Source organism: Epithele typhae (assembly GCF_022376455.1).
Source record: "Epithele typhae strain CBS 203.58 chromosome Unknown BXZ73scaffold_21, whole genome shotgun sequence".
NCBI classification, from domain to species: Eukaryota; Fungi; Basidiomycota; class Agaricomycetes; order Polyporales; family Epitheliaceae; genus Epithele; species Epithele typhae.
In genome coordinates, this window is record NW_025954212.1 from 55883 (window position 1) to 80524 (window position 24642).

At 57.0% G+C, this 24642-nt stretch overlaps 7 protein-coding genes across 7 annotated transcripts; 2 read left to right on the plus strand and 5 right to left on the minus strand.

Annotated features, from left to right (window-relative positions):
* Window positions 1-1066: 1066 nt before the first annotated feature.
* On the minus strand, window positions 1067-1759 carry BXZ73DRAFT_77189 (uncharacterized protein; the record flags this gene model as incomplete). Its single annotated transcript, XM_048022612.1, has 1 exon — window positions 1067-1759. One exon carries the CDS (start codon window positions 1757-1759, stop codon window positions 1067-1069), a length of 693 nt encoding a protein of 230 aa, XP_047878281.1.
* Window positions 1760-9446: 7687 nt separating this feature from the next.
* BXZ73DRAFT_46189 (uncharacterized protein) lies at window positions 9447-11139 on the minus strand (the record flags this gene model as incomplete). Its single annotated transcript, XM_048019649.1, has 3 exons — window positions 9447-9932; window positions 10000-10625; window positions 10677-11139. The coding sequence occupies 3 exons, from the start codon at window positions 11137-11139 to the stop codon at window positions 9447-9449; spliced, it is 1575 nt and encodes a 524-aa protein (XP_047878282.1).
* Window positions 11140-12699: 1560 nt separating this feature from the next.
* BXZ73DRAFT_100950 (glutaredoxin) lies at window positions 12700-13667 on the plus strand (the record flags this gene model as incomplete). The annotated part of the gene is made up of 3 exons (XM_048014731.1): window positions 12700-12879; window positions 12935-13009; window positions 13197-13667. 3 exons carry the CDS (start codon window positions 12700-12702, stop codon window positions 13665-13667), a joined length of 726 nt encoding a protein of 241 aa, XP_047878283.1.
* Window positions 13668-14545: 878 nt separating this feature from the next.
* On the minus strand, window positions 14546-14992 carry BXZ73DRAFT_46328 (uncharacterized protein; the record flags this gene model as incomplete). Its single annotated transcript, XM_048019673.1, has 2 exons — window positions 14546-14651; window positions 14739-14992. 2 exons carry the CDS (start codon window positions 14990-14992, stop codon window positions 14546-14548), a joined length of 360 nt encoding a protein of 119 aa, XP_047878284.1.
* Window positions 14993-17859: 2867 nt separating this feature from the next.
* BXZ73DRAFT_46355 (uncharacterized protein) lies at window positions 17860-19891 on the minus strand (the record flags this gene model as incomplete). The annotated part of the gene is made up of 4 exons (XM_048019679.1): window positions 17860-18342; window positions 18402-19186; window positions 19248-19728; window positions 19778-19891. The coding sequence occupies 4 exons, from the start codon at window positions 19889-19891 to the stop codon at window positions 17860-17862; spliced, it is 1863 nt and encodes a 620-aa protein (XP_047878285.1).
* Window positions 19892-20519: 628 nt separating this feature from the next.
* BXZ73DRAFT_89721 (casein kinase II, regulatory subunit) lies at window positions 20520-21965 on the minus strand (the record flags this gene model as incomplete). The annotated part of the gene is made up of 5 exons (XM_048025373.1): window positions 20520-20559; window positions 20614-21083; window positions 21144-21256; window positions 21310-21457; window positions 21948-21965. 5 exons carry the CDS (start codon window positions 21963-21965, stop codon window positions 20520-20522), a joined length of 789 nt encoding a protein of 262 aa, XP_047878286.1.
* Window positions 21966-21996: 31 nt separating this feature from the next.
* Window positions 21997-24194, plus strand: BXZ73DRAFT_89722 (MBOAT-domain-containing protein; the record flags this gene model as incomplete). Its single annotated transcript, XM_048025374.1, has 10 exons — window positions 21997-22231; window positions 22281-22348; window positions 22408-22782; window positions 22837-22953; window positions 23002-23148; window positions 23200-23397; window positions 23449-23772; window positions 23828-23975; window positions 24037-24103; window positions 24155-24194. 10 exons carry the CDS (start codon window positions 21997-21999, stop codon window positions 24192-24194), a joined length of 1719 nt encoding a protein of 572 aa, XP_047878287.1.
* Window positions 24195-24642: the final 448 nt, after the last annotated feature.

A 24642-nucleotide genomic window follows, 5' to 3' on the forward strand; every position in this document is an offset into this window, starting at 1 on the left:
ATGCGCACGGATGCAGCTGCCCCCCGACTAGTGGATTCTTTCTTCCCCCGGACCCGTACCACCCACTTCGCAACGCATCCGTCGCCTGGGCCTCAGAATCCACAGGCCCCTGGCCACGCTCACTATGCAATTACCCTGCCCAGGAGCCGTTCACCATACAGTCATCCACACCAACCGCTCACCACGCAGCCCTTCATACCGCTTCCGTTGAAGCGGTACCGTCACCTCTTCCCATTTACGCAGATCACGCGCCCGCGCTTCTCGCTGACCACCGTCACGCCGCGAGAGTTCCTCAGCTTGTCCGCTCCCAATTCACATCGGTCGGATGAAGGGATCCGGGCGCCCCCAGAGGAAGAAGAGCCGCGTTCTTCGACGCCGAGCGATTGCCGCTGCCGACGGGGGCGAGAACCATACCCGGGACCGTGAAAATGGATCTACGCCCGTGTCAGCAGCTCTGCCCGACGGTCCAGTTCCCCGACGGCCTCGCTCGCACCTCCTACATCTACCGCTTCGAAGGCGATACAGTCGTCTCGCGCTCTCCGTGCCGCACGCTGGTGGACGGTCCCAAGCGGCGGCGGCGGCGCAGCTCGTCGCGTGCCTCACGAACGCCAGCGGACGCGACCTGCCACGAGGTCCTGGAGCGACGACGTGGGTGGGTGGGGCGCTGCGAACTGCAGGTTCGCCCGCTCCCTTTTCTTGCCCCGCGCTCGCTGACACCATGGATTCCCTTTCTCCCGACAGCGCTGCGACGCCGGTTTGCCGTGATGGCACCGCTCGTGCGCGCGACGTCATCCCTGTCCCCGGTACTGCGCGTCACCGTGACCGAACCTGCACAGCTCGCGGCCGTTGTGGAAGGGCAGGAGGCGGCCATCGGTGCGGCTGTCAAGGTACGCTGCTTGGTAGTCGGTCGTAGGGCCGGCGCGCGCGGGGCAGGGAGGACGGTGCATATATACATACAGTGTTTTACACTCTTACGGTAAGACAAGGTAATGCCGCGGTGTTTCCGCGTCGGCGTACATCAGTAAAAAAGGCGTGAAATGCAGTGTGGGATAGTCCTTTGCAGGTTTCAAACGTCGCCTACGTTGCGATGAAAGCGCACGACCCCATCCCAATCCGACCATGCGACCATCGACCCGTCGTACGTGACTGCGACTCGATGAACGTCCCGTTCGTGGTCGAGAGCGGGAGTTCGGTAGAGCCTGCCGTGCAGCGTGCTCCAAAACCACCCTCCGCGGTAGTACAGTGAAGAGTAGCCAGACGGCATGATATCCATTCCGGGGTCTTCACCAATGATTCCCGAAAGTCGCTCGCCTCCGAATGGCCCCGATAATATCTCTCCGGTGACGGTGTCCACAACGCAGAACTGAGGAGCGGCGGGGGGAGGGCCGGAAGGCCCCGACGCGTTGACGAAACACAACGCGCGAGTGCCATCGGCGGATAAAGCCTTGGGAGTGAGCCCGTGTCGGAGTGACAGCGCCAAAGGCGCGGGCGTAGAAGAGCCGAGTGCGTCTTCTTCGCCGCAGCCCACTGCCACGAGGGTACTGGTACTCGACAGTGCGAGCACAGTGAAGTCGCCGCGCTCGGAGCCGCATCGCAGCACGGCTTGAGACACATATTCTTCGGCATCGGAATGGCTCGGGAAGTTGACCAGACAGGGGTGAAACTCTCCTGAAACCAGATCGACGACATGGATGTGGTTGCAGTTCGGGAAGCCGGCGTCGAGGTGGATCAGAGCGTAAGGGCCGGGGTGTGTTGACATATGAACTCTGTTTATTTGGCCTGGGAATGAAGGACAGTGAAGCAGCATATACCTCAGTACACCTATATATATACCAATACCTATTAGGTGTCGGAACAATGGGCATGTGCCAATTCCTGGGGCATATGGGTAGGCGCGGGCTGTGTGCGCACAGCGGGCGCCTATAAAAGACTTGCATCTTCCGAGATTAGAACCCCGCCATGGCATAAACAAAGCGCGGCTCAGCAATACAGCTGAGCTACGCGTCCTTGCAGGGTTCCCCATATATGTTGTTATGGATTCACTGCGCCCACGAACATGTTATCAGATCTCCCATCAGCCTGTGTTATCTCTCCCGCTTGCGCCCACGTTATCTCCCACGCCCACGTCGCGCGCTTCCGACCTACCCCCCGTGCTCGTCGTCCCCGACAGCGAGCTCGCTGTCCCGCCGCCCCGCTCTCCCCTCTCATCCGTTTCCCTCCATTCCTTTTTTTATCCACCTGCATTCCCAATGCGCACATAATGGTATATAATGCAACACCCTCACTCAGCTGGGTGAGCCTGCATTGAGCTCTTATACCCCCAAAATGCGTGCAACATAGGAACTTATAGAATAGATCAATCGTCTGGCTAATATATGCATCAGATAGTATTATGTGAGCGTGTCTTTCATCTGAAATCGCAGGTGGATAGCTGGAAGGGTGCAAGTATGATGTCATATGTCATTTCAAGATGACATATTCCATAGTGGTATGGTATATATGTTTATCGTCATATGTACACCTAGAATCATACATAGAGATCATTCAGAGCGTATTGCACAAAGCAGCAGGTAAAACGACGATATTTTGGTGAAGATATGACATGTGCTCAGAAGGGAGGACTGCATTGAAAATGCGGCCATCATATGTTCTTGTGCAGACGTCCAATCATTGTACCTTTTGCTTCATTGCGTTCCTAAGAACTTATAGAGCCCAGATCGCCAGTTTCGTGCTTATCGGTGGAGGATTGAAGATAGGGTATGGTATGTCATTATTCTATGACATAGTGTATAGCAAGATGACATGTGCTCCGATTACTTTTCTGAAAGGTGGAATAGAACGGGGTAGTCTTTTCCTCCCCGATGCAAAAGTAATCACAAAAAACGGCCAAGAAACGGTGGAGATACGTTAGAGGAGCTTAGATTGTGCCAAGCAGTGTAGGTGGTTTAAGAGCGTCCTCTGCACAACCCGCCAAAATAGGCTCCTCTGACATATCTCCACCGTTTCTTGGCCGTTTTTTGTGATTACTTTTGCATCGGGGAGGAAAAGACTACCCCGTTCTATTCCACCTTTCAGAAAAGTAATCGGAGCACATGTCATCTTGCTATACACTATGTCATAGAATAATGACATACCATACCCTATCTTCAATCCTCCACCGATAAGCACGAAACTGGCGATCTGGGCTCTATAAGTTCTTAGGAACGCAATGAAGCAAAAGGTACAATGATTGGACGTCTGCACAAGAACATATGATGGCCGCATTTTCAATGCAGTCCTCCCTTCTGAGCACATGTCATATCTTCACCAAAATATCGTCGTTTTACCTGCTGCTTTGTGCAATACGCTCTGAATGATCTCTATGTATGATTCTAGGTGTACATATGACGATAAACATATATACCATACCACTATGGAATATGTCATCTTGAAATGACATATGACATCATACTTGCACCCTTCCAGCTATCCACCTGCGATTTCAGATGAAAGACACGCTCACATAATACTATCTGATGCATATATTAGCCAGACGATTGATCTATTCTATAAGTTCCTATGTTGCACGCATTTTGGGGGTATAAGAGCTCAATGCAGGCTCACCCAGCTGAGTGAGGGTGTTGCATTATATACCATTATGTGCGCATTGGGAATGCAGGTGGATAAAAAAAGGAATGGAGGGAAACGGATGAGAGGGGAGAGCGGGGCGGCGGGACAGCGAGCTCGCTGTCGGGGACGACGAGCACGGGGGGCGGGGCGGGGAGGCGCCAGCGGAGACGCGGCGGTGCGGAGCGTCCGGAGATATCGGGGCCATCAAGGCAAGCGGCGCGGCGGCGCGGGGGAAGGCGCTGACTGCCGCGGCTATCAGAGATAGGCGCTGGGATGTGCCACGGCCTAATTGGCAGGTGCACAATCAGTACCATTAAGATAAGCGCCATCCATGCAGCTGGGGAGCGTTTTGTGCAAGTGCGAAAAACAAGCCCTCTGTGAGTACAAGTGTTCATAACTACCTTTGAATGAGGCTATACAACTTCAAGTTTGAGCGCTATAAACAGCCTGATGGTGCAGTTGGTGGAGCGGCAAGTACATCCCGGATACCCGTGTTCGAAACAGATTAAATGCAGTTTGAGTTTTGCCGGGCGCTTCGCGCGTGGCGGCCTGCGGCCTATCTCGTCACATGGTGGTTTCTTTGCGCGCAGGTATATGGCACATGCCAATTGATCTGACACCTAATAGGTGTCATTATATACTCTAGCGTACTGAGGTCCCTCTGAAGCAGGCGAAGGTGGGTCAGGCCTTCCGCATCCCAAAAGTGAAGGGCCATCGAGGACATCAGGGCGAGGATTTGGGCGCTATCTGGGGACCAGCTCGACGCGACGATCTCTTCGAGCTCGGGTGCCTTGATGATTCCCGTTTCCCGGGGCTCGCTATCAGAGGCATCTCTATCCTTTTCGATGTGAGGAAGACAGAAGATGATGATTTGATTGCGGAAACGACCAAAGAGGCGAGTGCTTGACGGAGAGAAGGCGAGCGCGTCATTGCTATAGGCTTGCCAGGATGGCGGCGGTAGAGTGCGATACCAACACTGTAAAGCGAGTCGCCCTCCGGTGCAAACATCCCAGATGATGATTGGCTGTTGTGCGGATGGTATTTCCTGGCAGTCCTCTGAGTATGCCACACTGGCTGCCCACCTCCCATCCCGAGAGATGGTCAGATGCTCCACCTGAGTGGGATGCCCGTACAGTTCAGGTGAGAACCCTTCTATGATGATTCAGGATTTAGCAGAGGTTGAACGATTGAGTGTGCAGCGAGACACACCGGAATACACGAACTCAACCTGCAGAAGTGTCAGCTTGTGGAGTGACGCAAACGCACGCTCCAACGATGCCCTCCATGTATTCACGAGATTCTGCGCTGAGTCTCTGACTATGATTTTGACTCCGTTCGTCCCAAGCAAGCTATGGTCCGTCACAAGCCGTGTGAAGTTGTGGAGGGTCGTTTGTTGATCGCTGCTGTGCTCTGAACCAATGGTATAGGCCACATATCTTTCTAGAATGATATCCAGAGCCCGTAGCGATTGCGGGAGACCAAGGTCCATTAATGCATTCAGTTCCTGGAGCGATGAGGGTTCGGAGAGGCATTCTAAATCGTCGCTCTCGGACACTCTCACAGAGAGACGTTCAAGACTGGTGCAGCTTGCAAGTGGTAACTGGCCTGCAAGTGTCGACAACTTGGGTGAGTCAGAAGCTACATTGTGTGATGAACGTGTACATGTACCTTCTACAGTGAGCCATTCCAGGCTGAGCTCAAGGTGTGTCAACGTTGACCTAGTTCCGGAAAGGACCGTCTCGACAAGCTGCTGGTCTGTGTTTGAGGCTCCGCCGAGAACCCCAGTGCCATAAAGCTGCAGAACCCAGACATTTCAATATTTTCCATTGTGTTCATGCAATCAACTCGTTGTCTCATCTCACCTTGAGATGCGATAGGCTCCCTCGCATTTTTATTGGGGTGAGCGCCTGGTCAGGGGAGCGAGCGCTGCAGCCGATACCGAGTAGTTCAAGCGACTGGAGGGCGGGGAACGCGTGGGCTAGTCGGTACAGATGGAGTGGTGTGGGAAAGCGAGAGGCGTGGATGACCAAGTTCTTGACTGCGGTGTATCGCTGAAAGCAAGCCAAGACAGTCGAAGGAAATCCGTTGTCACAGAATGAAATTTCCCATGTGTCGATATGCGCAAGATATGGAAGGAGTACCACAGGTGCAACCCAGGGGCATGACCGTAAGTTCTCCCACATTCCGATGATGAGCTGAACGGTGTGGACCCACAAACACAAGTCCGGCAAGCGTTGAAGTGTCTCACGAATCGAGTGGAGTGTCTCCAAGCTGGAGACTTCGACTTTTCTCCATATGTGGATGCGACTTCTGGGGAGCCATCTCGTGTGGACGCGGGCGCAGGAGGTGAGCGTGGCGAGATCGGTCTTGGCGCCGAGCGCGTCGATCACCTGCTCGGCGACTTCTATGGGAAGACGCTCTGAGTCCATCGAAGAGCAGCAGGGTGGATTTCGAGGGCTGATCGCAGACCGATGAGAGGTAGATGTAGTAGTAGTCACGCCGGGTTGTGCGCGCGCTACACAGGTTCGGGGGGCCAGGGCGGCGGGCGCGTTGTCATATTCAGGCTCCGCGTCAAACTGGGCGATGGCGCATTGGCGCGGTCTCAGGCTTCCCTTGGGTATTGCCCTGACCCCTTGACTTTCCTCTGAGCGACGCGAGCAGCAACTGCCAAGGAGTGCACTCAGAGGATCTCTCAGCCTGCTCGCGAGACGACGAAGGTTTAAACTCCCACAGCCGCTCTGGCAAAGCGCCGCCGCCGCCACACCTGATACAGAGATCTCGAGGACATTTCTATCTAAGTTCTGGAATGCGATGATTTCACCAACAGTCCTTGGTAGTAAGTACACGAAACGGCGAAGAGAAGGCTTCCCGAGCAGTCTGCGGAAAACTGTGCGGGAACATGGACTCAGCGCGCTCCGACGTCGGAACATCTCCATTCAAATGAGTGAACGCTGAGGCCGTGTTGGCGACAAGAGAGACAAGGAGACGTGCCCAAGTAGACTAAGGCCAGAGAATCTGTTATCACGGTGGGAGTTTCGCATACACTGCTAAATTATATGCATGCCAACATACCGAGTGCACTTGCACCGCTGCACTCGGACATCCCGATATGCATGAAATGGTCCTCGTTCTCCAGCCGCATGAGGGTGCCGGTCTTCAAGTGAGACGCCGCTCTCCTTGATACCCACCCGAACTGGAACAGGTCCATCTTCTTCAGCCGCCAAGCTCGACATTCGACGACTTTGCGCTCCACCGCATGGTTTCTCCCTTTGTCCCACAGTGACTAAATCGTGAGTTCAACCGACAGGGGAAACGGAGCGCGAAGGATCAGGAACGTACGGCCAGTTGGGGACGTCGGGACGATTCAGTTTGGCGCCGCCGTTGACGCAAAGGAAGTTCGGGTCGCATCAGCTGGGGGTGGGTCAGTACACCGGAGTCTGCATCACGAAACTTGCGGTCGGACGATCCCGCACGGTCACGGGGACGGACGCAGATCAGAGTGTGACCTAACGGCACCAGGCGTGATCATGCAGACTGCCTTAGAGCGACAAATGATCATACATTCGACGGAGAGACGCGTTGAGGTCTAATGCCGTCGAGAGGACAGACAATGATCGCGCAGACAGGCTTATGGTCGACCATGGTCTGACGGCAGGGGTGTAATTGTCAACCATGGTCTGATGACACAGGCGTGACGGTCAGCCATGTCCGGCCCGGCAGCAGTCGTCCGACCGAGCGAGACCTGACACAGACTGAAAGATGACGATGCGCGACCTTTTGGAGATCTGCAGTTGACCGTGCACCGACCGCGGAAGCAAAGCAAACACCTGCAGGGAAAAAGGCAGGCGATGAGCTCGTCTGCTTCATTGTATGAGACAACTTGTGTCTCGTCGCTTTGTATTAAAAAGTTCGGAGTTGTGCGCTTGATGTGCGCGGCCATGCGGGCCTCATATGCAAACTTCCCCCATACACTCTTCCACTGTCTGTGTCCCTGTCACTGGATAAACGCTCTAGATGTTCATAGATAGCACTAGAACTATTAAGAACATGCTGGATGAGGTCATATGGTTGCGCGGGTCTTTGGCACAACGCACGTCTAACCCACGTGACCGTGGCCCTGGGCGTTTCAAAAACGCCAAAGCGCGAACTTCCTCATGCACATGTCTTCCTCTCCCTTCCACCAGTACCACCATCTCCCACACTCGCGTGATCAGCTCCAACACAGCTCGCTGTATAGCCCAGCCCGTATCCTCGTGACTTGCCCTGCCGAGTCTACTCGCTCACTATGATCAGGCTCCCCGTTGAATGCTTCCAGGGACCCGACACCCCGCCAATGCTAAACAGAGCACTTCTGAAGCCTTGGTACGTGATAATGCATCATTTTATGCGCATATATCCACTCCCTCGACCGCAGGTCACGCGGTCTAAGCCCAAAATCAAGCAGGAGTCGCCCGTTATCGTCATATTGACTCCGACCTGTTGCTGCTGATGCTCTGTAAGTATCTGCCTGCTCTATGCGCACTCAATTTACACCCGCATGTATGCATTTCCTTCTAGCACAAAATTTCCGACACTCACAGATTCTCCAGAAGCCCCTGTCGGGTAACAGTGGGTTTTACTGTGTACGAATTCCTTCTGTATTTGACCCGAGGCGAATTACGACAGGACCCCGCAAGCTCACGGTATGTACAGCACTTTATTGCCCCTTTCCTCGTCTAACGTCCATGCAACAATGTGCAGGCCCACGGGGGACGCGGCGTGTGAACGGCGCAACGAACCCGATCTTGCGCGTGAAGGGCCTGGTCGACTCCGTCCTGACGTTCGAAATCGAGATGTCCTGGATGAGCGAAGACGGGTGCGTCCATCTCTCTCTTCCGTCTCATGCGATATGTGCCGACCACTTTCCCCCACCCCCATTGCTGTCGATGCGGCGGACTACTCGCTCTCCAAGGGCAAGCTCAACGTCGCGCTGCAGGCGACGACTATTAGCTGCTCTTCATCGACTCCGCGCACGGCATCCTGTACAGCACGTCCTCCACTCCCATCTCATTGCATATCTCCGGTAGCTGGTCGTCATGGTGGATCTTATCATATGCCGCAGGTATTCGTGCGTCTCTGTTCAGTGTTGTCGTTGTGATGTATGTTGTGTCGTCAGACGTCATTGTAATATACACTCTAGTTAATGGTACAATAATAATTCTGTCTCTCCGATTTATGTTGTTTGAATGGCTCCATATGTATGCTCAAGCTGTCCATACCGTGTGCTCGGTCCGATCAGTGTCGACCAAATGGCTGTGGCCGTTCGACCGAGCATGACCAGAAGCTCCGCGAAGTCTGACCATGCTCGACCATACTGCCCTGCCTGTCAGCTCATAGACGGCCCGGGACCCCCGTGAAGTAGACCTGGCGGGATCAAACCAGCCTTGCAATAAGACCATCCGAGATCCCTCTCCCACTGACCACTGATCATACTTGCTCATGCTCGATGATATTTGGTCGTTATTCGTCACAAGAAGGCCGGGCAGACAACTGATGATCTCGCAGACTTATTTCGATCTCGCATGCTCCGCTTATGATCCTCTCACCGCCATTTTCGTGATGTGGGAGCGGTCAGAACGAGGGCCACGCACGTCATGGTCATCAGACCGTGCTAGATATAAATATGGGATATTTGGTAACGGAGCATAGAAACAGCTCCGTCCATAACGACTGCGGCAGAGTCACCAAAGCCTGGCGATCGCGGACGAACGCGACATGTCACAGCACATGCGCCAACACACGCTTGGGTTCAAAGGAGAGCGCACGTGAGATTGAACTGATCCGGCTACATCGAAACCTCACTTCCCTTCAACCCTCTCATCCCACTGCAGGTCCGCAGGCGTCTTGATATCCCATTGCGCCTCCAGTTCCACCTTCTTGCCCTCAGCGACCCTACACACCCACTCGTACATCCCGTCCTTCTCCCCGCCCTTCCCATCCTCCACCTTCGACCATCGCACCTTCACAGCCGACACATCGCCCTCCAGAGCGACCGACACCTCTTGCCCGTCCCGCGCTTGCGCCAGGTCCGCCGGCTTCCGCAGCATCACTTTGATCTTCTCGTCGCTGTCTCCGAGCGGAAGAGAGTCGCGGACGACCAATCCGGCGACGTCGAACGCGTGTCTGTTCGTCACCGTCGTCGTCACCGTCTGCGTGGTCGTCTTCAACGGCTCCGCGAAGCTGCGCGCCGCCTCGCGTTCCACCTGAGACCGGGTGTGGAAGGTGATCCGCAGCGCGGTGTCGACCCCGAGGATGCACTCGAAGCTCTGATTGACACCGATGAGCTGCGCGAGGCGATCGAGCGGCGCGTGAGCACGGAGTATGACACACGATGGTCGGGAGAGCACGTACCCCGAGCGAGGTCTTGGTCACGAACCCGTCGTCCATGTAGACGCTGACGGGACCCGCGAGGAGCTCGTACTCGCTCGTGTTCTTGATGGTCGCCTCGATGAACGCGGCCGGGGTCTTCTTCGGGACACAGACGTAGCGCAGCTCCGCGGTGAACGTGAGCGGCGTGATGGCGACCTTGTGCGCGAGGCCGTCGCTCGCGATGGTCACCGCCTCTTCAACGCGGTACGAGAGGGACAGTGCGCTGCGGTCCAGTGTGGTCGCCGGCACCTCTTCGTACTCGTCGATGTCCGAGACGTCGGAGAGCGCCTCGAGATCGGTGAACCTTTCTATCATCTTCGGGAGTTTCCTTGAGGACATCACTGCCATGCAGGCGGGTGGTGCTGGGTATACATGAGTGGGTGGGGGTCGCAGGGCGGAGAGCTTGAGGCGGTCGATCGTCGGAACGGAGAGACTGCTCCGAGTTTGCGAGTTTGCAGTGCTGAGCGTGAGCTTCACGTCGTCCCAATCTTCGCCACTGCTCTGCCGGATGCTGGCCCTGTACACCATCGAGATCTCCGACGACGTCTTGCCTTCAGACGTCGTCGCGTACAGGTCATAGTACGGCGTCCAGCTGACCTTGCTGACCACTGCATATGCGCACTCAGTGAAAGCACGCTCAGGCAAAACATGACACTCACGGTACGTCAGTTGGAGGACTAGCGAACATTCGTGCTGCGCGATGAGCGTGACAGTGACAACCGCCGTGGTCTCGCCCTTGACCGTGTTTTTCACCGTCCACAGCTCGCGCTCGACCTCTGCTAGTCGTTCGGAAATAAGCGCAGTGGCCTTCAATATCTCGCGCTTGCGTTGTGTCAGCTTCTCGACGAACTGGAGGTCGAATGTCTGGTCCTTGCCACTCTTGGCGATCGCCGCGCCGGTCTCGTTGATGAGCTCGCTCTGCTGGACGAGCAAACCGCGTTCGTCTTCGAGCTCCTTCTTCTTGGCGTGAAGTCGTTTCAATTCTTCCGCCACGAGTCCACCGCTCACCTGCAGCTGAAGAGTCAACGCGCGCGTGACTTCGGCCGTCGATGACTGGAAGACCGTGACGGCCTTGACGGGATGGGCCGAGGCATCGACAGAGATTGAGGTGCTGGCGGTCATCGATCAGATGTTGGGTCGTGGGTCGTGGTCCTCATATCGGCTCGCACATATATACCGCTCTGCTGCGGGCACAGGGCCCGTGATCCAGCCCCTGAAGGCCTGACTGGGCGCATCGCCGTCCCTTCTTTGAGTTCTGTCGTCCAGACCGCATCTAGACGCAGCAATGACATCGACGCCGAGACGTACCCATACGAGGTCTGATAATTGTGATCAGAACATGGACTGGACCCCAGAGAACAGAGCAGCGCAGGTGATAGACAAGGGCATAAACACACGAGCTGTTGAACCGAAAGCCATAGAAAACGCACCTTCCCATCCTCCAGTGATCTTCTCCACCTGACGAGGAGAACTGATACTGTGCCCGTCGCGCCAACGTGTCTGAACTGTAGCATAACGCATAGGCATGCATATATGCATCGACAGTGCCTGACCACACACCTTCTTTGCGGACACCAGGTGTCGCGCATCGACCTCTTTCAACAGGGTGGCCCGGTAATCGCGTCGCGTCGAGAGGAATCGGAGGTCGGCAGGTGTGACCCCGTCGCCTGTAGCCCGTACGACTTGTCTTCTTGGCGCCACCAGGAGTAATGACTCGAGGCGCATCCATCTTCGCACAAAGCCGAGCCGAAAAAGACGACTGTTCCGATGCCATCGAGAAGCTGGGGAGATGCGCCAAAGTCAAGAATGCTGGACGTAAGGGAGATGCCGCCAATAGGTAAGATGAGTAGGGGGACATACTGTATCTTCAACCAGCCCCTTCCGTCCAAGCCGTGCTTCACGACAGCCCAAAATGCTCACGGAAAACCACAGTGAGCTGGGCAGACATCTTGAACCCGCGCGGGGCCTGACGTGCCAAGTATGGGGCAGTGTGTTGGGTCCAGTATCGATTTGCACGTAGAAGTTGGTTGAACTTGGGACAGGCAATAATGGAGGAACGAGGTTATGATGTCGTAGCGGTGGTGGGGCAAGAGGGATGTGCAGGAGATCATGTGATCATGGACTCGCCGATTTGGACTCAATGTCATGCATGATGATGCAGCATATGCCCTGGACGCTCCGAGTTCAATTCTGGCATTCAGCGTAAAAATATGCCTTCAGCCCTGCGTTTCGGTGAGACAGCATTATCTGCGCATTATTCCACCAGTGGCACAAATACCGCGGCAGGAAACGGCACGCATTCACAAGGCTTCGAATGACGGGCCCTTGGGTCGCCCGCGCTGTGGATCGACACGGGGATGTCCATTCATCCCAGAGAACGCCCCAGGGCAAATCGAGTGGATAGAGAGGATGCACGAATCGGAGGCTGGCCGCCAGCGACCGCACGTTTGATTAGATAAGATTGGAGGCGCGCAAATTACGCCATAAGTGAGTGGGGATGAAGCATTATCAGATAATCCTTCCCTCCAAACTCTCTGAGCCCGACGGGCACCCCCGGGCTTCGGCTTGCGGTGTCCTCCTTCCCTCCCATCTCCTTCCGACCTGCATCACCCGCTGTGTACCCGACTCCGAATTCGCGGCCTATAACTACAGCATCCACACACCACCGGTTCGACGTCTACAATGGCTCTTCCCAACGCCCACGATGTCCAGTCTCCAGAGCACTTTCAGACACTACTCTCCGAGGACCTCGGCCGCGTCTCGCTCATCAACTTCTGGGCACCATGGGCCGAGCCTTGCAAGCAGATGAACGAGGTCGTGCTGGAACTCGCGCGTAAATACCCTCAAGTGCTCGTGCTCCAGGTCCGTCCGTCCAGCCACCGCAGTGTTCGCGCCCGCTGACCTCCCCGCGTCGCAGGTCGAAGCGGAGACGCAGGCAGACATCGCCGAGTCCTTCGAGGTCGAGGCCGTCCCGACATTTGTCATCCTCAGGGTAAGTACGTCTCCTCCCCCGGCCACCTTCTCCGTCCACCCCATCCGCACGTCCCGCACCGCACGCCTTGGCCACCGCATGCCCCCGCCGTCCTCCCTCCTATCAGAATCTCCGGATTCGCCCCCCCACGCCCCCGAATTCCGAATGTCCTCCTCCCCACCTGCCTTGCTCACCCCGCCCCGCGCAGGGCCACACGCTCCTCGGCCGCATATCCGGCGCGGACGCCCCCGCGCTCACCCAAGCCCTCGCTGACCACGCCCGCGCCCCGTCCTCGCTCCTGCCGCAGTCGCACACGGACCGCGCGCCCGCCGCGCCCGCCGACGACGCGCCGCCCGAGTCCGAGTCCGCGGAGGCGCTCGCGGCGCGGATGCGCGCGCTGATGACCCAGGGCCCCGTCGTGCTCTTCATGAAGGGCTCGCCGGACGCGCCCCGGTGCGGGTTCTCGCGGCGCATCGTCGCGCTCCTCCGCGACCAGGGCGTCGGCTCCTTCGCGCACTTCGACATCCTCCAGGACGACGCGGTGCGGCAGGGCCTGAAGGAGCTGAACCGCTGGCCGACGTTCCCGCAGCTGATCGTCAACGGCGAGTTCGTCGGCGGGCTCGACGTCGTGACGGAGATGGCGGAGAACGGGGAATTGAAGGAGATGCTCCAGGGCTGAGAAGGTCGCTCCACGCTCTTGGCGTTGCGCAGTGGGTTGCTGTCGACCTGTTGTACGTGTTTGTAAAATGAGCTGGACGTCCCGCGTCCGCTAGTGCATCCGTGTTCGTCTGGGACTTAACCACAGTCTACGTATCCAATCGCAATGCACAGCAGTTGAGATAAGGACCGATGAGGATGCCGTCATGCAGAAGTCATATTCAAAAATCATGCCAAGCTTACATCTCCGACATATGATCACGTACCTCCTCCCTATTAAATATGTGTAGACGGCTTCAAAAATTTTGTGGCGAACTAATGCTCGAGGGGGATCAACTGTTGATGGCAGCCTCGTACCTGGGGAACGAGTCTGAGGCTTATATAAACATGCTGACCATCAACGCGAGGTCCTTCAGTGTGAAGCAGATGTCTCCTTCATACACCCCCTCGCTTGTGCTTCGGACCTCTCAGTTTCATTACGCAAAGCCGCTTTTCGATTGGGCATGAGGGTGTACTGTTCCTGGTTCTTCAACTGCGATGCATCATCGTCTCCGGCGTGTCGGCCTAATATGACCGCAAGAACGCCGGGACGAACGAACACAAAACCCACCGCTCTTAAACATATCCTGGCTGGACTGTACCACGAAGAAGATGCAACGGAATTGTTGGCATCGAGAGAATAAATACACCGATGTGTAAGGAGGGTCTGATATAACGTGATCAATACAGCAAGGACGAGGCAAGTCCATTAAGGAGCGGAGGGGGGTAGGGTGGGACGGCTGTAGAGCCGACGGGGCGGGGAGAAGCAGTGAGATGGGGGTAGATGTGTGTGCGGCTCGAGGTCTGGAGGTGCAGACAGACGTTGAGAAGACCCCGCGAGCAGGAGCACACCACGGACCTTCACTGGAAACTCGGCATCGCACCACGGACCCTCGTCCGCCCGTCCTTCATCTTCTCGGTGACGACGGGGCTCGCCGCGGGACGGAACTTGAACTCGTTCGAGTACCTGTCGGCCGCACGCATCAGACTCGGCGCCCCTGCGTGTGGATGGGGGCGGGGGCAGGGACAGGGGCAATGGAGGCGGGCAACGCACCTGTTGGCGTGGACGACCTGGGGCGGCTCCGGCTGCCTGGGGATCATGGACACGCGGAGCTGGACGGCGAACCAGCAGACGCAGAGCAAGAAGACGATGAGCGCGACACGCTTCCACGCGGACGGCGTCGGCGGGTTGAAGCGGGGGTCCTGCTGGAGGCGGCGTTGAAGCTCCTTTATGTCGCTCGTGGGCTCGTGGATGGGGTAGCGGCGCGAGCGGTCCTCGTCGATGCGCTTGTACTTCTTGTCGGACATGGTGGTGAGGGGGAAAGGTATGAAAGCAGACAAACGAGTGGGCACTGGAAAGCGGACGGGGAAGAGCTGTGGACAGTGCGGAGTACCGCGCGCCGCCTCCTCCGCCGCCTCCGGCCTGATACAGCCGTTTTCCCACGCATACTCGGTCTTCAATCTCGAAAGGTTAAGAATAAAATACGGTCGTCATTGCAGTATGGTCGTCAGGTGACGACAGATTCCTAGTACATAGCCCGTGTCTCGTTCACCGCACATCACACCTGGTGGTCGCATCACTCTCAACCTCGTACTGCGATACCAGCTCTACTCTCGCACCCGCTGGGATCGAGCACACCCACTCGTACGTCGCACCCGCGTCGTCTCCCCGAACGGCCCGTCTATTGACCCATCGTGCGTCGACGTCGCCGACCTCCCTGCTGGTGTCCACAACAACCTTCAGCCCGCCTGGCGCGTTCGCCAGGCCCTCAGGCTGGCGCAGAGTGACCGGGTTCTCAACTTCTCTCCCCCCACCACGCGCGGAACCGCGCAGTGCACGACCACCTCCCCGAGCGGCAACGCGTGCCCGTTTGTCACCGTCGCCGTGACGGTGCACGTGGTGATCTTGACCGTGCCCTTCGGGAGGGCGCTCGGGAGTCTCACCTCGTCCAGGGGCGCGACGGTGCACACGCAGTGGACCGCGGGGTCGATGCCGAGGGCGGTGCTGAAGCACTCTCCCGCTCTGGTGAGCTGTGGAATCGAGAACGCCCAGAGTCAGCACAGGGAACGTTCACGAGAAAGGGGGGAAACGCACCGGGAGCCAAGACCGCCTCACGAACTTCCCGTCAGCGACGACGATGGACATCTCCCCGGGCAGCAGCGTGGAATCGCCCGAGTTTGTGATGCTGGCTTCGATGACAGCCGACGAGGTCTTCTTCTGGGGGGTGACCACGAAGCGCAGATCAGCGTTCACTGCGAGAGAAGCGATGGTGCACCGGTAGGAGAGCCCATCGCTCGGGATGGACACTTTGCCTTCGATGTGACAGGACACGGCGGGCGGCTCTAGTTCTTCCTCGTGCTTGTGCTCGTGCTCGCCAGTGTCCAGCGCCGCTGCCTCCGCGTGCATGACTCCGGGACATGTACTTGGGCCTTTCTTGTCCGTAGGAGGCTGCAGGGTCGAAGTAAGGGCTCGGCGTCGCAGTCGCCGCCGCCCTCATCGGCATGCACTGCTCATGATCGCACGAGAACACGCGCGCCGGTTCCGCCCTCGCCGAACATGGGAGCGACGGGCTGGGAGGATGCACCTCGACATTCGGGACATCGTCCGCTGGCGGCGGGTCCCGGTCGGAGATGGAAATCGTCAGCGGCTCCGCGGCGGGCACCCGCAGCGGCTTGCGCCGGTGGGGCGTCGCGGTGCTCAGCGTGATCTCCGCGCTGAGCCAGTCTTCGCCCGTTTCCTGCTCGACACTGGCGCAGCACCGCAGAGTGACGTCCGCAGACGAAGCCCCGTGGACGTCAGGGGCCAGGAGGTCGTACAACGGCTCCCAGCGTACCCCAGAAACGACTGCGAGCGGTTCAGCCGACGCGATTCGAAGGAGGCCTTCGGCGGGAGGTACTCACGGTAAGTGAGCTGGAGCTCGACGACGCAGTCCTCATGCGCGTAGATCGTGGTCTTCACTGTCCCGGTTGTGCTCCCAGCGACGCAGATCGTCAGGGCCGCCAGGGTGGCCTCGACGTCTTTGAGGGCTTCCTGATACTGATCTTCTTGTTCTTCCCCAGGATCCAGCGCTTGGAGACGTCGTCGAGGAAGTAGAGGCCCGGGGCGGCCACGACATAACTTGAGGCGAGAGTACCGCAGAGCACGCTGGTGTGATAGGTGCGCGCGGCGAGCTCAGCGCTCAGGCGGGTCTTCTCCGCGGAGGCCGACTTGAACGCCGCGTGGGTTTGCTTCGGATGATAACCAGGCGGGTCGTTCGCGGGGACGGTGCAGGCTACGCCTACAGCACGAGGGGCATTTCCGTCCAGAAGCTCGATGCGGGCCGAATTTCGGTCGATGAGCGAGGACAAGTTGCGAATCTCGATTAGATGGCTTCCGGGCTACAATGAGTGTAAGTAGCGCGGGTGGTGTTGAGATGCAACCAACGCACCGTAAGAGACAGCGGGGAGGTACGAGTGACTTGGGCGATGCTGGATTGGAAGACGGTGACCACCACCTTGTTGGGGTAGGAGAACAATCGATTTCGAATGGTTTAGAGAATGAGCTCATGGTCGTAGAAAGGTGATTAGTGGACTGTGTGCGACTGCTTCTCGGTGTCAGGACTTTTATAAGAGCCCGGAAACCGCCACATCCACGAAACTTATGAAATCGGATAATGAGCACAACGAAACGCCGCAATGACAGAAGAGGGAGGACACTCACACAATAGGCTGCAGTGAGGACGACAACGCGGCATGTGAGCCATACTCAGGCGTTTCCCATTTGTGAACTGAGCCCCTCGAATTACGCGGTGAGGCTCATACACGCCGCTGCCATGAGAACGTTCATCCTTGTGTGTGATCCTCCAGCGTAGAATAGGGAAGCGAGAACAAGAGTCGAACAAACAGAATTACGGTGGCGGGTTGATGGAAAAGGTGCAGGTGCAAATTGGGAAAGTTGAGGCGCGCCTCGGCTCTAAGTGGTTTTATTCTCACGGTTAGTAGGTGGCTTTACGCCACCGAGGTGTTGACATGTACAAGGGATATTGAAGTTGGTCTACTAGGATCCACTACATGAACAGCATGGACAGCCTGGCAGAGAAGAAGCCGGGAAAAGGCTAGTGAAGTTGAACATACATTCAAATGGTAGCTACAAGGACACAAATAAACGTACAACACGGCGAGAAGACGGCGCGGTTTCAACGCGCCGAAGTCTCCTGCCAGCGCACCGCTGCGGGCATCTTGAAATCGCAAACCACCTCAAGCCGCGCCTTCTTCCCCGCAGGAATGCCGCACACCCACTCGTACAGCCCGTCCTTCTCCGCGCTCTTCCCGTCATCACCTTTCACCCACCGCACCTTCGCGTCCTTCGCGTCGCCCGCGGTCTTGACCGCGATGTCCTCGCCGTCGTGCGCGCGCGCCAGGCCCTCCGGCTCGCGAAGGTGGACGTGGATCTTCGCGGGCTCGTTGCCGAGCGGGAGCGCGTCGCGGACGACGAGCCCGTCGATGTCGAACGAGTGCCCGTTCGTGATCGTGGTAGTGATCGTGCGCGTCGTCGTCTTTGACCGCTCCGCGAACGGGTGCGGGGCTTCGAGCTCGGCGCGGTTCTTTGTGTTGTAAGAGACGCGGAGCGCGGTGTCGACCCCGAGCACGCAGTTGAAGCTCTGGTTGACGCCGATGAGCTGCAAGTGCATGAATGGTCAGCGAGACGCATATCGAATACGTCAAACGAAACACACACCCCGAGAGAGGTCTTGGTGACGAACCCGTTGTCCATGAACACGCTGACCGGGCCCGCGAGTAGCTCGTACTCGCTCGTGTTCTCGACCCGGCCCTCGATGAACACCGCCGCCGTCTTGCGCGGCACGCACAGGTACTTGAGCGCCGCCTTGAAATCGAGCGTCGCGATCGCGATCTTGTGCCCGAGCCCGTCGCTCGGGAGCATCACCGCGCCCTCGACGCGGTACGCGAGCGAGAGCGGGCTCCGGTCGAGCACCGCGCCTGGCTTCTCAACGCCCTCCGCGTCCAGCTCTTCTTCCACCTCCACGAACGCCGCATCGTCGTCAAAATCGTCTTGCGGGGGCTGCGGCGCGACAGCCGGGGCGGGAGGAGGAGGTGGCGCGTGCGCCTGGCCGAACGCAGAAGCACCGAATAGACCAGCTGTCTGGGCGGAGCCGAAAGTGGCCGACTGAGTCTGTGCGGAGCCAAAGAGCCCGCCGGCGTTGGACTGTTGTGCCATTTGGCCAAACAGGCCTGTGCGGTTGTTGTTGTTGTTTGTGAAGCCTGTCTTCGAGGTCGGGAAGGAGTGGGCGGCTGTGAGCTTGAGAGGATCGATGGAAGGCACGGAGAGGCTCTGCCGGGCCTGGGAGTTGGCGGTGCTCAGCGTCAGAACGGTCTCGGACCAGTCCTCGCCCGTGCTCTGCGTGATGTTGGCGCAGTAGACAAGCGAAACGTCTGACGACGTCTTACCCTCGGAAGTCGTCGCGTGGAGGTCGTAGGAAGGTTTCCACGACGCACCGCTCACAACTAGAAAAGTACAAGCGATCATCAGCACTTGTGAGACGCGAGCACGGAAGCAGAAACATACGATATGTCAACTGGAACTCTACTTGACACTCGCGTCTCGCAAATATGGTAGCGGTGACGACGACCGCGGTATCGCCCTTGTGCGTGTTCTCAAGCAACCACATCTCACGCTCGATCTCATCGATCTGCTCTGCGAGCTGCAGGATTACAGTCACGGCTTCTCGCTTACGCTGGACCAGACCGTCCATGAATGCGAGATGTGCCGCCTTGTCCTCGCCGCACTTGCTTTTCTTGGTGGCGTCGGTGAGCATGTCGATCTCCTGGTTGCGGAGTGTGCGGTCGGCCTCGAGCGCCTTCTTCTTGGCGGAGAGCTTCTTCATGGACTCGGAGTGCCTGCTGGGCTTCGTCCCGGGGGCCCACGCGAGGGTGCTCGCGCAGGTGATGTCGAACACGCGAGCGTACTGGCCGAGACCGTGAATGCGGGGCGAGTCGACGTCGACCTGGCTAGAGATGTTTCTGATCTCAATCACATTCCGGCCGCTCTGCAGAAGCCGGTCAGCCAGAGCCCCTGAGTGGGACCGATGAACTCACCTTGAGGTCCGCACTGAAAGCGCGTGTGAGCTCGGCGGTTGACGACTGGAAGATGGTGGCAGCTTTGACCGGGTTGCCCACGGCGTCGATGGTGATCGTCTGAGTGGCAGTCATGGTAGCAGGGAAGAAGGAAGAGATTGTCCTAGGAGGCTCGCGCAGGACAGGCCTGGCTAAATATCGAACGGCAATGTGCGCTAATTCCGAGTCAGCTGTGCATCACTGCAGTCACAGCCACGGCACCGAGTACGCACGTTGTGAATCGCCCTATGGTCCAGCCCCAACGAAGTCTAGAAGGGGAGAAACAGTGGGCATAAGAGGGCATTTCTTCACCACAAGAGAGATAATGAGGCCCAGAGTAGTGCCTTCCACGTGTGTTCTCGAATTATGCCAGACTTGGGCCCATGGCAGTCATGTATCGAGCCTAAATCTCGAGTCTGCTGTCCGGTGGGAGGTGTCGTCCCGGAGCTCGAAAGGGTAACATATCGGGATGAAGATGAACGCCGATAGCATGAAGATTTTAGTATAGGGGCACATGCACATGCATGCACAAAGGAGCGTTGCCCGAATCTCCGAATGCTTTGGCAAGACTTGACAGAGGAAGATCCCAACGGAAATGCAAAAGGACCGTGATCGAGGCCAGGTAAAATACCACAATCACCCTTGACGCTCCAAGGCCAGGAATGGTGCGAGAAGTAGAGGGATCTAGAAACGATCATCATACAACAGCGTGCCCAGCAAAAGTTCATGCATTCTCCTCAAGCTCCTCCAATCTAGAGATTTGCCTATGCCCAAGGGTTGGTGAAAGGGGCGCGCGAAATAAGACATGAACGACGTACCTGTCTCTCACAGCCTCCTGCCACCTCTGCAGCTTCGCAGTCTCGTTGACTTGGAAGCCGAAGATGCGAGGACGGTACCTGTCCGCCTTGAGAGCGACAGCGGCCGTGCTCCCTGCCTCCCCCACGCCTTCTCCCTGCCCCTCCGGCTCTTCGCGTATCCGCCGGCTCCGCCTGCCCCCTTCGACATCCGCGCTCCGTCCCGGCAACCCAAGTTCGACCGCGCCGCTCTTCGGTGGGATGAGGTTCGGGTAGACGAGAAAGAGGAGGTGAGGGAACGATGTGCCAAAGTATGCGCCGTCGATGGAGCCATGGCGGGAGGACTTGGGGGAGTAGATGTCTTCGCAGCGGCCACAGTATAGCTTCACCGACTTCTCGTACGGCACGTCCGTGAGCCCGACGGGAAGGAGCTGCTGCGACTGACAGAGCACACGAGGACAGCGGCCAAAGTCCGCACGCTTGTACTTGTCGAGCTGAGCGGTGGGGGAAAATGTCGGGACATCCTTCGTACGCAGATGAAGAACGAGACGTACCATTTTGGCTAGACCTCGCGCCGTGACAATCCATCGTGCATGGATGAGGCCGTACAGAAGACGTGCTTGAAGATCGAGATTGCCTCGTAGTTCATCTTGCACATCTTCGTCGACTTCGACGGGGGTTAGCGCGGCTGGAACGTCAGATCAGTTCCAAGAGACGCACCCAGGTTGTCCGTTATCATGTCCAAGGCTTGCGCATAGTGCTGCACCTCCGTGTTCAAGCCAGTGAGGTTGAAGCGGTCGAGAATATAGTCTTCCTCGACTTCGCAAAAGTACTCGTTGCCTTTAGATGACAAAAACCACGAGATCCACTATTTTGAGTGAGTAGTCTGTTCACGTGCGCATATAAACTATCATACCGAGCTGAGGAAGTGTCAGACCCATGCTTACGGTGATACAGAACTTCAGCCACTCACTTGGCGTAGTCAGAACCGGAGCCAGTGGATCCTTCTTCCACTGCGTCGAGGCAGACGATGAGAAGGAAATACAGTGGTCCGGATAAATCACTCACTGGTCGCAAGCGAATGAGATCAAGGGAAGGAGGTTTAGGGAGGGTAAGGAGGAGTGGAAAGCGGGTGAAGGTTTGAGAGAAATCGGAGGCAAATTCAAAATTAGCGACGGCGGCGAAGCGCGAATAAGCCAGAGTAAGCGGCTGTTCTATGCCACTTTCATCCTTTATTATCAGCATTATCATCGGAGTTACTAGGCTTTGTTAAGGTAAATTCGCCTGCGCTTTCATTCCCCTCTCACCCTTCCGCTCCTTGTCTCCACCGCTCCCCTACTCTAGACGGGCGAATGCACATCTAGTCCTTTTAACATCAAGCACATGCTTGGCGACGCCGTGATTCATATGCCTTCCGACCTCCACTCGAAGGATGTTTTCGAGCTAGACCCGTCTGCTCAACCTCTTCGGCGCACAGGACTCACCAAGCTTACTGTGGACATCCCATCATCCTACAACCCCAAAGTCCAGGCCGAGCAACATCCCCAGCCCCGATGGAGGACGCCGGAGTTCATGGTGTACTACGTGGTGTTTGTCATCGCGCTTCCGGTCATGTTCTGGATTCCTTACAGCCTGAGTTCGCGTGAGTACCGAATATGTGTTGTTTGCTTGAAGCTGAATGGAGCCTGTAGCATCACATCCCAACTATCCACTTTACCAGCGGGCACTGTCGCCGGGTTGGTTATTTGGTCGTCGAGTGGTGAGTTTCAACGGCTTGTTTCGCGTGGTCTCGCGTGTTCAAGACTCCACTCGTCTCAGGACAACAGTGACAACCAGTATCGCGCTTTCCGAAATGGACTCTTGCCTCTCACTCTTCTGGCAAGCTCGTTCCTTGGACTCAAGTATGTGTATACCCTATTCGCACGTCAACGTCGTGCGCCCTACGATACCTCCAACCTCGACCACATCCCCTACCTCGCCACATTCTCCGTCCTCATGCTGCTCGGTCTCCACGGGTCAAGTGCATTCAAGGTTTTGACTCTGCTCTCTGTCAACTACCTCGTTGGAAAGATAACGAAGGGCCACAAGTTTTCCCCACTCGCGACTTGGGTGTTCAACGGTTTGGTACTGTACGCGATCGAGCGTAACTCAGGTTATAGCTATGCCACTCTTCATTCCGCGCTTGCACCCCTGGCGAGTATCTCGATGTCTTGGCTCGACAATTCACCTAACAATCGAGCGAACTAGGACGCATGGGAAGGCATTTACCCCCGGTGGTATGTGAGCTTCAACATCACTATGCTTCGGCTTGTGTCGTTCAACATGGACTATTACTGGGCATGCAATCGCGCGGGAATACCTGACGTGAGTGATCTTTGTGGCACGGTTGAGCGGAGGCTGAGAAAGGGACAGACAGGTGCGACATTAGACGAGAAGCGACGACCCCGGGTGAATCATGACCTGGAGACGTACTCCTACCTGAACTACCTCGCATACGCGATATATCCCCCCTTATATATCGCCGGACCAATAATGACGTTTAACGATTTCATGTGGCAGGTGAGTTTTCATAAGTGTTGTACTTTCAGCACGCTAAAGGTCCTTGCTCAGGTCAAGCGACCCTTGGGCGTGACCTGGAGAACTACATTGAATTACCTCGGCCGCTTTGTGGCGTGCTTGTTAACACTCGAGTTCATCCTCCACTTCATGTACGTCGTCGCCATCAAGGACAGAAAGGCGTGGACTGGATACACTGCCGCCGAACTGTGCATGGTTGGGTTCTGGAACCTCATCGTCGTTTGGCTCAAGGTGAGCATCTCTTCCTGCTGCCTCTCGGTCGCGCTGACGTTTTCTGCTCAGCTGCTAATTCCCTGGCGCTTCTTCCGTCTCTGGGCTCTCGCAGACGGCATCGACCCTCCGGAGAATATGGTGCGCTGCATGGCAAACAACTACTCCACGCTCGGCTTCTGGCGCGCCTGGCACCGGAGCTACAATCTGTGGATCACGCGCTACATCTACATCCCCCTTGGGGGCACGAAGAACCGGATCGTGACGACGGTGCTCGTCTTCACCTTCGTCGCCCTCTGGCACGACCTCTCGTTCAGGCTCTTAGCGTGGGGCTGGCTCGTCAGCCTCTTCATCGTGCCGGAGGTCGCCGCGCGGTACTTGGTGCCTGCGAAGAAGGTGCGTTCCCGGCGGTCGTTGGAACGTGTATGCACGCTCATGCGCTCTGCGGCAGTACGGCGGAGAGCCGTGGTTCAGACACGTCGGCGCGATGGGCGCAGTGTTGAACATCCTGATGATGATGGCGGCAAACCTGGTCGGTTTTGTCATTGGCACAGAGGGGATCAAGTACATGCTGGAGCAGATCACTGGAGACTGGGATGGTACGTCTGGTGCGGTTACCCGTTCGGCGGCTCGCGCATTGATTATCGATCTACTTGACAGGCATTCGATTCATGGCCATCGCCTGTGCCTGCCTGTTTGTGGGGGTCCAGGTGATGTTTGAGTATAGGTCAGTGGCGTGCTTTACCGTATGACGTTACCTCACACCGTTTCTTCGCAGAGAGGAGGAGGCGCGGCAGGGGATCTCCCGCAAGTGTTAGAGCAGGAGTGTCATAACTCATTCGGGGTATTTAAGCTATCCATTTCTTTTCACTCATGAATAGGACGTGTGTCATTTTGCTCGTCGTCCAGTACTGGTACGTAACTCAAGACGGCAGTGATGGCGGTGACGAACCACCATGCGTTCGACATCGAAAGCTTGATCATCCGCAACTCCTTACCGTTGAAGGACAACGATGCGAAATCTTGCACGAGTCTTGCACAAGCTCGCGACGGAAGAGGTGCTGATGTCGAAGTGCAGAGAGAGGCGTCGGATGTCAAGGTGCAGTGGTCGAAGGTGAAGGACAGGAAGGGTGAGGAGAATAACGGGATTCACGAGTGGGTGTGCGCGTTTCCGGAAGGTAAGAAGAGCGCAGAGGGACACCAAGACACCCGCCGCAGAGTCGGACTCACGGTACATCAAAGAGCCCCTCGAGTGTACTTAAAAGG